At 34.2% G+C, this 15521-nt stretch overlaps 2 protein-coding genes across 3 annotated transcripts; both read right to left on the bottom strand.

Annotated features, from left to right (window-relative positions):
• Positions 1 to 9681: 9681 nt before the first annotated feature.
• On the bottom strand, positions 9682 to 13463 carry Rassf (Ras association family member). 2 transcript variants are annotated; one of them, XM_018444265.1, is made up of 11 exons: positions 13139 to 13463; positions 12713 to 12807; positions 12483 to 12613; positions 12263 to 12338; positions 11487 to 11627; positions 11253 to 11420; positions 10965 to 11187; positions 10687 to 10889; positions 10329 to 10611; positions 10026 to 10245; positions 9682 to 9967 (listed from the first exon to the last, which is right to left on the bottom strand). In XM_018444265.1, the coding sequence occupies exons 1-11, from the start codon at positions 13176 to 13178 to the stop codon at positions 9907 to 9909; spliced, it is 1641 nt and encodes a 546-aa protein (XP_018299767.1). In that variant the 5' UTR covers positions 13179 to 13463; the 3' UTR covers positions 9682 to 9906. The 2 variants fall into 2 exon arrangements, with proteins under 2 accessions (XP_018299767.1, XP_018299766.1); XM_018444264.1 differs by having other exon boundaries at positions 10687 to 11187; positions 13139 to 13462.
• A 363-nt stretch (positions 13464 to 13826) lies between these two features.
• LOC108720323 (uncharacterized) lies at positions 13827 to 14976 on the bottom strand. Its single transcript, XM_018444267.1, has 2 exons — positions 14830 to 14976; positions 13827 to 14134 (listed from the first exon to the last, which is right to left on the bottom strand). Exon 2 carries the CDS (start codon positions 14123 to 14125, stop codon positions 13883 to 13885), a length of 243 nt encoding a protein of 80 aa, XP_018299769.1. The 5' UTR covers positions 14126 to 14134; positions 14830 to 14976; the 3' UTR covers positions 13827 to 13882.
• Between the last annotated feature and the right edge of the window lie 545 nt (positions 14977 to 15521).

Below are 15521 nucleotides of genomic sequence, written 5' to 3' on the forward strand. Positions count from 1 at the left end.
TTAAATCACGTTTAAAGTTATAGCTATAACACCAAGTAATATATACAAATATATACAAATATGTATATACGTACATATGTATTTGTATATATACAGATTCTAAGATATATATATAAAAATATAAATACTATAAATATATATATATGACGATAATATTATATATATATATATATGAAAATATATTTAATGAATGTTATTATATTTATATTATAAGTACATAATAAGTGTATTATATTGATATTCGATGGCGATTTCAGGTTTTTACCAAAACTTAAATGTCTGTTTAGATAGTAGTTACTATCGGACACTAATTTAAAATGCTGGAAGAGCGAGAAAAAGTGAAAGCGTGAGAAGGAAAAAGAGAGAGAGAAAGCATGAGAAAATGATAAAGAGGTTGTGTAGTGAGGCGACAAATTTCAGAATCCTCAGAAAGACGAGAGAGATAAAGCGAAGGGAAAAGAGAGACACATTAAGGAAGGTATATTAAACGGGTTTGCATGTGTCGACGGCGAGGCGAGGGTCTTCCTATACTGACTGAACGATCAGATGTGATATATGCATAAGGATTAATTATTTACTCTAATCGTACATATATATGTGTAATTAATATTATATTAATATGGTTACGATATACAAACATTATATCTATATATTGTGTATAGGTAGATAGGAACATATACAATGTTTTTAATGGTTTATCTATGTTCCGAGGATATATGCTAAGTGTATTTAGATAGGAAGCTGTAAGAAGGTCTCTCGCCGTTAATGTTTGATCGATAGAGACCTCCGGCTAGCGAGTGATTCAATTCACGTCAGAAAATCCTTCATTGCGTACGTTCGCGTATTAGTAGGAAGAGAGCATCCCTGCCAATCGGAAGATGTCGATATCCAGGTCGTCTTAACGATAGGAATAATTTACATGTTTTGCAGCGAGAGAACGTCTATTTAAGGTACGCTCATCTAAAGAATAAAGAGACGTCAATAAATAGGACAAATATTCGATACTTCAATTTAAAGGCGATGCCTCTACCGATCATATATATATATATTTATCGTGCTATTTTTCATTTAACAGAATTATTATGTTTCCCGTTGGATTTCTTGTTAATAAATTTAAATTCTTTTAATCTCCTTAAATATCATCCTTCCTCGGAAAAAATTTTACAGTAGATATTATGTAGTTACACTTAATACAGAAAGATGCGAGTGTTTTAATAGATTAAATTTCAAATACATAAATAAGTAATAAAGTTTCTCATTTCTCAGACAATTCTAAGTGCACTTTGCTCAAAGAAAAAAAAATATATCTAGGATTTTTATAAAAATCTCTTAAAGTCCAGATGCTTCAAGAAATCCGATTTCTCTGAGATATTTGGAATTCTTGTATCTTTGCAAGTGAAAAAAATTCTAGATAGCATTTCGAAAGGCGCGAAATTAGGCAATGCGGCTCTTTCTCTCGCGAATCCACGGCTGGCTGGTAGAATGCAGAAAGAAAAGGAAAAAAAGGGGGGGGGGGGGGAGAAATTTTCAAGAGTGTTTCAATTTTCACGCGTTCCGTGCAATAACAGTTTGCTCAATCCTCGGTGTCCGTCGGTCCGTCCGTACGGAACGACTACTCGTAGGTTATAAAAAGACAAAAAAAATGAAAAAAGAAGAAGAAAATACAAAGAAGAAAACGCGGCAGCGTTTTACATTAACACACGCGTGTGTAGAGCGCAGTGCGACAAGTAGAAAGTAGTAGCTCGACTCGTTATAGTAGCCAGACATTTTCGAACCTAATTAGCCGAACGGACTTTATCTCCTTTTTCGAAACTTCCTTCGAGTCTCTCTCGGTGTCTTCGGTGTCTATTCTAAAGAGATTTAAAACGAAAAAAATACATAAAAAAATAAAAGCGTGAACGAGTTAAGCGTTTTAGAGCCTCGATCTATGTAATAGCGAACCTAAGAAAACTCGAAGCCTTTTTTTTATCGGCGTGACTGCATAAGAAAAGATTAAGATCGGAAAGATAAGAGATATTTCGATGTAACTTGATGTACTTCACGCTCTGCGATTTTCAGCAAAATTAGTCGTCACTATATTAAATCTATTCCTCGTTATCGGCGCACCGTTGCTCCAGCAATAATAGACGATAAAGCGATTGTTATTTCCTCTTTAAACATATATCGGCCGATTTAATGTCAGCTGATTAGAAATGTAGACAACCTACTTATTACTAACGATAATGTAGATTTTTATATGTATGTATTAATTTTTTCACATAAGCATATTTTCTTATTCTTTTCTTATTTTATTTTTGATAAGATATTAGTGGATAGTACTCGACTTATTTACATTTTTCTGAATTTACATCAAAATCACGTCACAAAAAATTTAAATAAAAGAAAAATATATGTGCGCACAGATTTCCATAAAAATTCTAATTCGGAAATACACTATCTGATTATTTTACCTCTTCGTCTTCGACTGATATGACGATTTTAAAAGTGTCTGAATTTCCGTCTGTTCGTCGAGTAACTTTGTTGAAATAAACACGCACGGTTCGCTCTGATAGATACTCCCTAGAAATCGACGATAAAGAAAAGGCTTATAATTAGGCGATATAATGGAGGATTTCGCGTTTAACTTTAACGAAAGTCGCAATCACTTTGCCGTCGCGAGGAGAACTAATAAGTCGTGGCCGTATTATCATAATTGTTTGTCGTACCTACCGTTAGATAATTAATTGTAATTTAATAACTAGCATAATTAACAACTATTATATAATGCGGCGTCGCGGACGCGCGCGACTCACGCGGGAAGCCGAGTCCGCGTCGCCGCGCGTGGATGTTAGAGATATTTTTCAACTTGTACTAAATGTGATAAACTGATGAATTGACAATGAGCAATCTAACTGTAATATATGAATATTATATATTACATATATATACATACACAAATATTCTATATATATAATATTACGCGCGCGCAACACACACAAATATTATATATATATTATATACACATAAATGTCTGTCGTACAAGCCGTAATTAGGATTTACTGTAGCTAGTACGTGTTAGCTTATTAAACGAATACACTCGTAAATGGCAGATGGCGGAATGGAACGCGTTTATGCGGTCGAGATGAGAGAAAGAAAAAAAAAGAGAAAAAGAGAGGTAGAGCAAGAGAGGAAAGGGAGTACAGAGGAAGTCAAGAATAATATCGTATGCCGTCTCGAAATCTGTCCACGAATTCTCCATTGACGCTGGGCGCTGTCGTGCAAAAGCGAAGAACGCGTCCGCGACCCTCCGGCTCTTCGGCTAACTAACTAATTAATTAAGAGAACTTGGTGCAACGTGTGAAAACAATGTCTCGCGAACCTTTGGTGCGCGCGCTCTGCAGCTGTAACGGGATTTACAATCATGTCGCGACTTAAACGAGAAAGTGCGCGTAACGACGACAAAGTAAGGAGCAAGAAGAAAGAATAATGCAAATTATTTTGTAAGAGACTTTGTCGCTGGATACTACATAGAAATTAATTTTATAATTATCGTTCGTATGTTTTGAAAAAAAATAACGTTATGAAAAAAATCGTTTTATTGTCAGTTCTTTTAATAGCCAACAATTAATAAAATGATCTGTGCTAAAGATCTATACAGTTCGGTTTTCTATATTTAGATCATAATTAGGATAATCACAATTATATAAGAAGATACGAGATTCTTTCTTGTAAATCTCCTTACAACGCTTTTTACGGCGTAATACTAAATAAAAGCGGATCATATGCATTAAGTTGATACTTTGGTACCGTCTTATGCATCCATTAAAGTCGATCGTGTAATTGCGACGCGTAGATCGCGCAGCCACGTTCTCGAGAAGTGTGCGTTCGATATATATTACGTATATAATATAAACGGCCATTGGTACAAAAGTGCGAATCTCTCCCACCTGAATCCGATCCCCATCGCGAGCGCCGATCCGTGATCGACGATCGATCGACCAAGCTAAACGAGACGACGAATTAATTGTAGTGTTTTATGAGCCATTATAGCGCGGCGCCCCACGTCATTGGTACGCTTTAAATAACGGGGAAATATAAAAGTATTGTGTGAAACAAGCACACCACTCTATTACCGGTATATATTATATACATTGTAATCAATTGTTGTCTACGATATAATGTTATTTTTCTAATTCATATTCAATTGTTATTGTTGAGCGAGAGAAATAGAGAGAAAGAGAGAGAGAGAGAGAGAGAGAGAGAGAGAGAGAGAGAGAGTGAGAGAGCGAGGATAAATGGGGATGAATGGCAGAGAGAAAAATGAGGGGTGAAACGATAGAACGAAAAGAAAGAGGGAGAAAAACGAGAAATAAAAGAGAAGGAGAGAATGCGATATTGAAAGATTGTAGGAAGGGAGAAATGCGAGAGTGAAAAATGCGTACGAATGAAAGATGAAAAAAGCACATCGAATACTTAAGCGCGAATAATGTATTCGACCAGGATAGAATCTCCTGTACTTTCCATTTCCATTTGCTTCCCTTTCGGACACATTTACATACATCATCAACGTACAACGAGTTCTATGTCTTTCCCAAGTGTTTTGGCAGCTCGATTCTTATACGGATAAAATCGTATTGCGAGACACAGTTATAAATTAATATTCATTACGATCGATTGAAGCCGAAGAGTCTCAAATGTGCCAAAGAAAATATTTTTCGCAAAATTATGCGGTTGTACAGTTTTACATTGCGATGTAATAAGCGATTCGTTTATATATCTTATATATCGTTAGTAATTACATGTGAGACACGTTTAGAGCTAAGGTACGCTAAATCCACGATTTATCAAGTCCACTCTAACTACTGTTACTCTACGCTTTACATCAACAACTCTTCATTTTTCCAAGGGAGATCTTTTTGGCTCTCTTTTGCTTTTCTCTGAAAGTGCAACCGTATAGCTATGGCTGTACCAACGAATCGACTAAAATCCCTCGACTTGGCACTTTGGAACTTTGCGACTTGAATTCTAGGCGGATAATATATAGCGAAGCGTTTTCGTACAAGACCGCCGAATCGGACTTCCGCCGTCCCAGTTCCACGCTCGCTCTACACAATGTACGCAGTTTGCCACGTACAGAGGGTGGGAATCGCAGCTGGACGGGGCGCAAGTAGTGACGGTGCGCGATTAGCGCGACGAAGCCGCGCCGGTCGCCTGTGATATACATACAAAGTCGCGAGCACATAAGTATTGTATTTTTTGTAAGGCTCATGTACGCCATGCAGATTGTGATAATCGAGTTCGCGGCGTCGTCTTGGGGGTGGACGACGGACCGGCGTGTCTGATAATACCACCGCGCGAAACAGATGCACAATTTCGAGTACGATTCGGCGAGCCTACCTTTATTTCCCTTCCGAAGCGAAATAAGTGCGAATGAGGCTTGTTAAGGCTTTAACTTGTGCGCGAAGAAAGATGCGTTCTTTAGCTTTTTTAAAGTCCGATACGCTATCTGAGAGAACTTTCCATCTGCTTCTTGTCTCATGCCAAAATTATCGGATACAATAAGAATTTGATCAAGTACTTTAAGTAGCTCACGGGGACGCGTTGTGGATTTTTTTCCTTTTTAACAACAAGTATCGGAGGAGATCATTTTTAATATGCTTATAAAAATTAGACTGATAGACTTGCACGAAGTGATACTTTTTATACATGGGGAAGCACATAGAGTTATGAGACGATTTTTCATTTTGCCTTGGAAAAGGTAACGATCGTACCATGTTAGGAAAAAGACGAACGCTGCCTTCTCATTTGTTTGTTAAAGCTGTCGAGAATCTTGTCGGCAGAATGTTGCTCGCACGTTGTCTCGATTAATTATTGTTATCTAATCGATGCGAATCTTCGCCGAGTCTCGAACAGATATAGTAAAGCATGTAGAAGAAACGGTAATTAATTTGAACGGATAAAATTAGGAACTTTTTTTTTATCTATTTCTTTTTTTGACGGCTTGATAGTTGTAGAAATATAAATTTTAGAAATTGTTACGGAAAATCACAAATAAACCACATCGCATAAAGACAATCCTTACAGAAATTTAATACTGGAAGGTAGTGATTAATTACTAATTTTTTTTAATATTAAAAACACTTCAAGCAAAACAAGACAATATTAAAATGACGTTAGAGTAAATCGTAAATGATTGAAAAATGATTTTTAATAATCATTTGGTACCATTTTGACGTCATTATGATTTGTGTTTTACATGGGACTGTTGTTCAATGCTTTTATGTTCAAAATAAGTCATTTTCGATATTAAATTGGTTTTCTGTAAGGGGGGTCGTTTATAGTAAATTCACGATAAATCACGAATATAAGTAATGAAAAAAATTTCTAATTCTTTATATTACAAAACATTTTGCCAAAACGCTGTGCCGATTCGATGATTCTTAGAAAAAAAAAGACAGATAAAAATTATATTGGATTACATAAGATATTTGACGACGAGGGTCTTAAAGAAATCGTTACCCGCTACACGAGATTTCGTGTTCGCCGATCGTCAATCGTGCGGTCTAACTATCATGACCTGCATTGTATAAACTGCAAGTTTTATTCTAGCTAAAAATGAGAATTTTCTACGATATCGAATGGGCTATCATACCTAAAGAGGACGTTTAATAAATAATTCGAAACAGAATCGCGTCAAATTGACAGGCTCGTAGACATTTTGGATTCGGTGTAAAAATTTTACGAACTCAAAAAAAAAACTGAAATATTCGGTGGAAACCGGACGATCGCAATAACTATCATTGTTGGACGAGCTATCGTTACAAATTCGTAACTTCCGCCGGATGCGTATATAAAAGTGAATTTACACTCAATATTCGTAAAAATAGAACGAAAATGTCTGCGGATATATCTTGACTTGGCGAACGATTCGATCGCGGATCAATTAATTCTACGAATCTCATAATGGGACTACGTTATAGTTACGTAATTACGCGTCGCGTTTTTTGTGATATTTTTAATCTGCGGGTGCGAGCGTCTGCGTGTATGTAGTACGTTGTTGTTGAATCCAGTGTCCACCGCGAGATGCTAAAGAATTGTAAGTCGTGTAATAAAGCTGTGGCTGTAAGGTAATTATGATAATGTCAATGATAATGAAATGGTGAGATAACGAAATGATGACGACGATGATGACGACGATGATGATGATAATGGAACGTCTGGCGCGGTGATAATCGTTATTGCTATCTTGTAACGTTTAATGTATATCAGTGTCGTGCAAACAAAAAATAAGAAAAAAAATGAGCGGCTGAAGCTCCTCGGTGTTGTGGGTATGCATACTCGTTCCTAGCAACTCGTATGACAATTACTATTCGATACTACTCATAACGATTGCATTGATCTACTTTACTCTACGTACACTTTAAAGATAAATAAATACATTCTGTCCAATCTCACTTAGACCTGTGTCAATGTCTGTTCTTCCCTCGTCAATATCTCTCCCGCTATTCCTAACTCTTTAGTGCCACACTGTAGGAACGACACATTTGGGCATGGCATACCCAATTCGATTGCTTATAACTTTCATAAAAATGAATATAATCCCTCTAAAATCTTTGGAGTAGAATCTAACTCTAAAGAGAGTAAAATCTCACTCTTAAAAATTGACAATTGTGCCACTCTTTCTTTTTCAACACTGACTCAATTGTCATTCTTTGTCACTCTTTAGAATTAGATTCAACTCCAAAGATTTTAAAGTATGGTAAAGCACGTTTTTCAATCGAAACATCAGACATTAAAGAATATAATAATACTAAACAAATGTATGTATTTTTATTAACAAACAAGTTATAAGCAATGAAAGAAGTATTGGAAAAAGAAAGCTGGGTATGCCACACCCAGAATGGCACCGAAGGGTTAATAAAAAGAATTCATTTCGAGAAAGGTGAAGGGTAATTCCAGATGGGAATCACTCATGGATTATTTATTAATCGTATATATTTCAAAAGTTAGAGAGACTAAATCTCTGAATTTCTTTAAAATAATTCTTCTTTTTCAAATCGAGGAAACAGAACGAAGATATACGTATAAAAGAAGCAATCATATCACTTTATTATTCTGTCAACGACGTTACATGTCAATCAAGTTGGATTTTTTACAATATTTTGTGCTCAGATATTTACTTTCAGTTTTATACTTTGTTCCTTTTTAGGGCAAAACACACTCAATATGTCATGGTTATTTTGGAGTATTTTTATCTGGCTAATCGGCATAATAAAAAAAATACATACACCTATATATGTATTCGCTCATCTATCAGTAGTAGAAAATGATTAATTGGCGCGAAACAATAAACTTATTCTAACGTCACAATAATGCGATGTGTTCTGTTAATCAATATATGATTATAAGGATTATATTTTTTTACTGCTAGTAAAAGCCACCTACAATCTAGAAGATTATTACAATCCTTTAATATTCTACAATTCTGATAGGTATTCTAAATTATATGTATCTTCATGCATGTCGTGGCGCACTCGTTATTTAATATTCTAAACTGGCAGATCAAGAGCATATAGAACGTATTTTGTAATGTACGTAAACGTGGCTCAGTATATATTGCTTTTGGCCTTTAGATGAAAATGGGATGGATGCAATCGATATCAGTGACTAAGCGTGAAACATGACTAGCTTGAAACGGCGATTCCATAGATTCGCGGCGCGTTACAATATTTGACGATTAATTGTTGCGTGCAGCATTTGTTTTGCGCTCTGTAATTTATTTCGCATAACAATAGTCTTGGATTGCTATATCAGAGTATATCTGACAGCAATTGTGTACGGTTGAATACATAATATGTATATATCCACTTATATCTGGGCCACGTTGACATGCAAAGGATAGAAGACTTTAAATTCTTAACAGTTATTATCGACATCTATTTGATAAATGATTTCTCGTTCATTAAACGGATCTCCTTTAAAAACCGATAGAAAAATATGTTTTCATTATTTTTTTATCACTTCATCAAGATGTCGGAATGCTGAAAAATTGTGATAAAACACAATGTTCTATCCATCGTGACAGTAGAATTTTATATGATTATAAATAACTTTCATGCAGAAAAATATCAAATATATCTTTACTTGATTAATTTAATCTTTTCTTCATTAATTTAACTAATTTTATAAACAATTATTGCAGCACTAGTAATTTATACTAATATTGTTTGAATTCTTAATAAAATATTGTAGGCCTTGCCTACAATACAAAATAAATTGAAAATATTCCTGAATTTTTCAATCATTTTAATTAATTGTATAACAGAAATATAAGAATAACATATTTCACATATTATGTCTATTTTATATATATATATATACATACATATATATATATAAAACGTCATCTCTGATAAATCTAAAAATTTGATATAAAATCGTTAGAGATTCAATCTCCATATTAAAGTATAATATTAATAGCAATTCCATATATAACAATTATAGAATAAATGCAACAGAATTTTAAAATGAAAGAGAACATAACGAAGTATTATGGGCCTTCTACAATAAGTCATTACCTAAGCTTTAAGTCTCAAGCTATAAAAAATTGAACAATCTCTCATATTGATTACTCTTCTGACATTCAATTGTGATTGGTTAATTTCTTATGGTTTAAGACTTAAAACTTAGGTAATAGCTTGTAGAAAACTCATTAAGCTACAAATAAAACTGAAATACAGGCGTATATTGTATAGTATTTCAGAAATGCTTTATATCGTAGATTGTGTCATGTTACTGCAATACATACCTTCGGCATGGTACGAATTAGAAATTTGCCACATGAACATTTTTCTACAGAGAAATTTTTTAAGCGCTTATAAAAATAATTGCGTGGATATCCATGCGAACATTCATTCATCATTTTATCTATAAACGAACTTTTAGCTCTTCCATTCTTTGTTTTATTCTTTTTCGCATCTCTTTATATCTGAAATATCGAATTATTATAATATTGTGATTCTTATTGACAAATGTTATATACTCACTTTTCTTTTAAGACGATAATCTGACGTTCCTCTTCATAATGATAACGTTGTAGTATGCCATGGCATTCTGCTACAGATAAATTAAGAAACTGCGCAACATCGGAACTGATTTCAGGCGTGGATAACTTATCGACCAGAAACAGTCGTGCAACGTTCTCATGAGGACCCAAGACTACTCGAACTTCTAAAGGATACTCGTCATCCTTCAGTCTTCTTTGCTCTGAAAACAATACAGATTGTATATAGTGAAGAAAAATATAATCACAAGTAAGTCAATTTCCTAGAGAATTGCAGTTTTCTTACCACCATTGTCGCGGACTACAAATAATGCAAAGTTATCGGACTTGGCATCGACTTTATATTTGTCCAGCATAAGATTAATAACTTCCTGAGTGTTCACTAGACTCGTCACCCAAACGGACATCTGCGACCCGTGAGGCGGTGTGAAGAAACTAGTCTCTCGGTTGTAAAAGTGGCCGTTGATCGAGCAACGACGTCGTAATCGGCTTCGCGATTGACGTCTGCCGCCCGGACGTCGTCTGATCGCAGTGGAGCCTTGTTTACGACGTAAAATGACACCATCTAGCTGCAACCAGAAGATAAATTCATACGTGCACTTAAAATTATGGAGCCGACATAATAAATATTCGCAATATGATACCTCTAATCCGCTGTCTGTAGACATAGTCATATTGTCGTCCTCTCTGAATTGCAAAGAATTCACCGAATCCGTATCACTATCAGTTCTATGTCTCTGAAGACAATCAGGACCGGACAACGATCGGTTTAAACCCTTTTCGATCCAGCTATCGTCAGTACTAATTGACTTATTGCTGGGGTTCTTCTCCAAGTTGTCAAAGTACTCTACTCTTCGAAGCGTACCATTTCGATTAGAAGCTCCTAAATTACAGACAGGAGTGTCTGTACTAGAAGAACTACCTATGCTGTGCGTTGGTGTGCTATTTAAGCTACTGTCGTTATCTCGGCTAGTAGTGTGATGATTAGGACTGCTTGTTTCCGAATTTTCGCGGGAATCTGATCGATCGAGACTCGACTGAGACGAGAGTGGTGGCGTATCCACACTAGATTGCGAACTTATTGACGGAAGATTCTCAGGCATCGTCTGATATAATTTATTACCATCCTCAACTTTTCGTTCCACCTGCAATCATACTTCTCTAGTTTATATCTGTTTAATGAAATAAATATAAATATTAAAAATAAAACCTGTAGAAGTTCGTCTAATTCGTCCCATTCCATGTTCTTGACATCCAATTTCATAGGCAAAGTGAGACTCTTCAAATGATCGGGCGATGTTGGAACAGACTTTGCATTATTCTCCACACTGCTGTCCAATGTACTCTTAGATAGCTCATCTACCTTATTTTCGTCATCCTATCATAATTAAAAGCAATGAATAGATGTTATTATCAAACCTTAATGCAAATAAAAATGACAAACCTCAGAAACACTGTGCCTGCATGAGTTTCTATTTCGTGCAGTAACTACTGTGCGCTGATCGTCATCTTCCTTTAGATGAATTACACCACGGACTCCCCAATAAATTCTCAACGCACCTTCTAGTATCAATCTTCCATTAACCTGTTTCAAATTGTTATTTGTTTACAGAAATATTCTTTACAATAAGAACTTACAAGGGAAGTTTCACAACTGTCCCGAACCGGTTTGATTCTCCATGAAATATGTTGTAAAACACGAAAATCTAAGAGACACGTATTTTTTTATACGTGCGCTAACTCATGTTTAAGGGGTGAAATCCCTTTGAAAAAAAACGGTATTTTTCTTTCAAAGCAAATATCTTCGGAAATATAAAAGATAGAAAAAAATTTTTTTTTAATTGTACGGTTTCAAGGGTACTTCAATGTTGTGAAGAAAAATAAATTAAAAAAAATTTTTTTGTTAATTGTTAAACAAAAAAATTTTTTAAAATTTGTTTTTCTTCACAACATTGAAGTATCCTTAAAACTGTACAATTTTTGTTTAAAAAATTTTTTTCTATCTTTTATACTTCCAATGATATTTGCCTCGAAAGAAAAATACCGTTTTTTTTTTCAAAGGGATGTTTCATCCCTTAAACATGAATTAGCGCACGTATAAAAAAATACGTGTCTCTTAGATTTTCGTGTTTTACAACATATTTCATGGAGAATCAAATCGGTTCCAGATAGTTGTGAAATTTCCCTTGTTAGTACAAATATTTCGAAAAGCCTTTATACCTCACGACTTCGAATTCCTCCACTTTTGCCTTCATAATACTGATTAAAAACTTTCAACTTGGATTCTAAATGCGATCTAAAAAGATATTTATCTTTAAAAAATTATTTAAATGAATTATCTAAATAATAAAATGTTTATCTTCTTCAGTGAAACATTCAACTGTGGTAATTTTACAAATTTATTTTAAATTATTTATACAGGATTTTCATGTGTGTTTACCTTGGTAAAGATGGTCGACTTTCCTTTTTTCCAAAACTTGTATGTGATTCCACTCTTGTGCCATGGCCGAATAATTGAGGTCCAAATAGTGCTCCATAGCAAGGAACGTGGCAGTAAGGCACGCCTTTATGCTAATTTTAATATAATAACAGAACATACATTATAATTATCATATGATCTATAACATCAATTTATAACTAAAAGAACAATAAATTGTTTATTTACATTACCTCTGCATGTTGTCCAGGATTCAATCGCTTCCCACATTCCTCGCATCGCAAACATTCTGGATGCCAGTCATATCCCAAAGACTGTTTACGTTCAGCTAAAAAGTTGATATATTTGTTCGAATTATATATCTAAAATTTAAACTTTCTCTGAGAGTTACAATATTAATGACAGTAAAGGTTTCTTATTATTTTATAATATTGAACAGATGTATATCGATCTTAAATATTATAAATAATCAAAGTAACAATAGACAGTTCCGATTCTTCACTTTATTCACAATATAAAGCATAACCGAGTGTTCTGCACTGATACCCATGACGTCCAGTAACGAGGTAAATCGATCGCTCTGCTCCAAATCGTGAGTAGCATGATACTTGTCAGAGCGAGCACGTCGCCTCGACAAGTCGCAAATCGCGAAAACTCACCGAAGTAAACGGGTTTGCCGCATTTGTGGCACTTCCACATGATGACGGACGCACGGCACCCTGGCGGGACGGCAACGGGCGTGTTTTTATCGGAGTCTCAAATGGTTTAAACCATTTTGTTTACATTAGTGGAACATTTATTGGAAGTGACATGCGGGTTAATTACACAGATGTTACTAGCATAGTGATTCTCTCGACTCTCCTTCTAGAGGAGGCATACCGTCGTTTTCTCTGCTCCGTATATGACAAACGCCACCTAGACTAACTCGTATCCCTCATAACATACACCATAAAATTGTTGGCGATAAAATACACATTCACTAAAAAGATGTTCAAAGACATATGATAATTTATATCTCAAAAACGGAAAAAAACATAAAAACAATTATATATTTTTTATAACATAAAAATATATTCTACTTAATTACATTTATTCTTAAATAATAAAAAATACTTTATATAATAAATAACACTTAATAAAAAGTACATTACAATAAAAATATTTCACAAAGAAATAAATTTTATAAAATAAAATGGTTAAAAAATAAAAAAAAAATAAGCTAATTTTCCTATAAATTCCTTAAATTCTCTTCCTAATATAGAAAAATACGAAGATTAAAGCAGTCTTCACCAATATTTTTATTTTTACTAACTGCTAATCATCCAAAGGTATTTTAATGTTTTGTACAAAAAAATAAATTTTACTACTTCTATCACAATTAGAAACATTACAATATATTTTCTTCACTGTTCGTTTTTAATCTGCTTCTCCAAAGCATCCAAACGTTTCTTTTCAACGTTAGCATTGAAGTCGTGAATAAAGTTGTTCATCTGCTCATACATCTGTTTATTCTGGACTGGGAAGTACTCCTTTTTTGCTTCTATCACCCACTTATCAAGGTAGGCTGGCTGATTGACATAGTGAAATATTCCAACAGGAAACGATAAATAGAGAAACATCTTAGCTACCTCTAATGTCCAACCCATTTCAAGTATCTGAGGAATATAAAACATTTGTAGTTACAACCATCTGTCTTTGGCTCTCAAGGATCATTTATACTGACCATATTTTGTTAATTTATGCTGTAATTTGTAAGAATTGTTAAAGCATAAGTTAATAGATTATGGTCAGCATAAATAATTCTTTATTCATAATTTAATGATCAAATCTAACTGTTATTTTCTATCATAATTGTATTCTATATTCAATATCTAGAAGTTTTTTAATTCATCGATTGATCAATCATATTATGTGCAAACATAGTTTTTATGGAACAAAATTACATTTGCTTACAATGCAATTGATCAATCAACGAATAAAAAACTCGCCTATATTATATGTAATTCTTTACATCTATCTAATTCAATTACAATACTCTTTATACAAATTTTTCTTCATTGTGTAAAGAAAAAAATTACATTAGAATATTTCTACTTAGGTTAAACATTCTGTTCATAACTCGTTGATAACTGTACATCGTTGATAACTTCTTTACTTTATTATAGATCTCATTATTACAAAAAATCATACCGTATCTTAATTGTAAAAGCAGAAGTCTTTTATTTATATTTAATAAACAAAAATGCAACCAAATAATCCAACAACAGATATGTTCAAGAGCAATTTAGATCGACATCATAATTTGGAAGTACAGTCACGGGAATGATTCACAAGAATTATAATGTTGTACCTTTAAGTAAACGTTAGAAAAAACAATTATCTAGAAAAGATAACAAAAATCACTTGACAGGAATATTTTAAGTTATTCTTCGATAACATTTCAATCTGCAATCTACATATCGACTTCTTGCCACAAACTGCTGAATAACGTAGGATATGCCATGGATGTTATTAAACCCGATTAAGCGTGCCGTGTTAAGATAAATTTTCATGAGGTGCTCAAACCGGCTGTTTCAGCAACAAAAAGGATAACGTGATCAAAATGGACGCTTGATGTTCGTCAATTTTGACCACATAATCCTTTTTGTCGCTGAAATAGCCTGTTGAAGCAGGTCGTGAAAATTTACCTTAAAGCGGGGAGCACAGACTTTTGCATAACGCATAACATGTAATGCATAAGAAATTCAATCAATCAGAATTCTTTATTTCATGGAAAGGAAAGAAACGGAGGGCTTTGATTGGTACATTTTCTTATGCATTACGTGTTATGCGTTATGCAAGAGTCTGTGCTCCCCGCTTAAGGCTAGAATCAGACTATGCATTGGCTGCGTTCAGCAAAGAAAATTAATCAGTTAGCGCTTAGTGATTCTTTAATATGATTGGTTCTTGCCGTTAGTTCTTCGCAAAATCTAAGCGTAGGAACCAATCGTATTAAAGAATAACTAAGCGCTAACTGATTAGTTTTCTCTGCTGAACGCAGCC

The sequence above is a fragment of the Mycetomoellerius zeteki genome, unplaced genomic scaffold (assembly GCF_001594055.1).
Source record: "Mycetomoellerius zeteki isolate Tzet28-1 unplaced genomic scaffold, Tzet1.0 scaffold149, whole genome shotgun sequence".
NCBI classification, from domain to species: domain Eukaryota; kingdom Metazoa; phylum Arthropoda; class Insecta; order Hymenoptera; family Formicidae; genus Mycetomoellerius; species Mycetomoellerius zeteki.

Excerpts from the sequence above, each read along its gene's own strand:
- LOC108720323 (XM_018444267.1), bottom strand. The coding sequence starts at position 14,125 with ATGGGTTGGACATTAGAGGTAGCTAAGATGTTTCTCTATTTATCGTTT.
- Rassf (XM_018444264.1), bottom strand. The coding sequence starts at position 13,178 with ATGTGGAAGTGCCACAAATGCGGCAAACCCGTTTACTTCG. Across the intron at positions 12,339-12,482 it reads AGTCGACCATCTTTACCAAG|ATCGCATTTAGAATCCAAGT; the intron begins GTAAACACACAT and ends ATATCTTTTTAG. Across the intron at positions 11,421-11,486 it reads GCAGGCACAGTGTTTCTGAG|GATGACGAAAATAAGGTAGA; the intron begins GTTTGTCATTTT and ends TAATTATGATAG.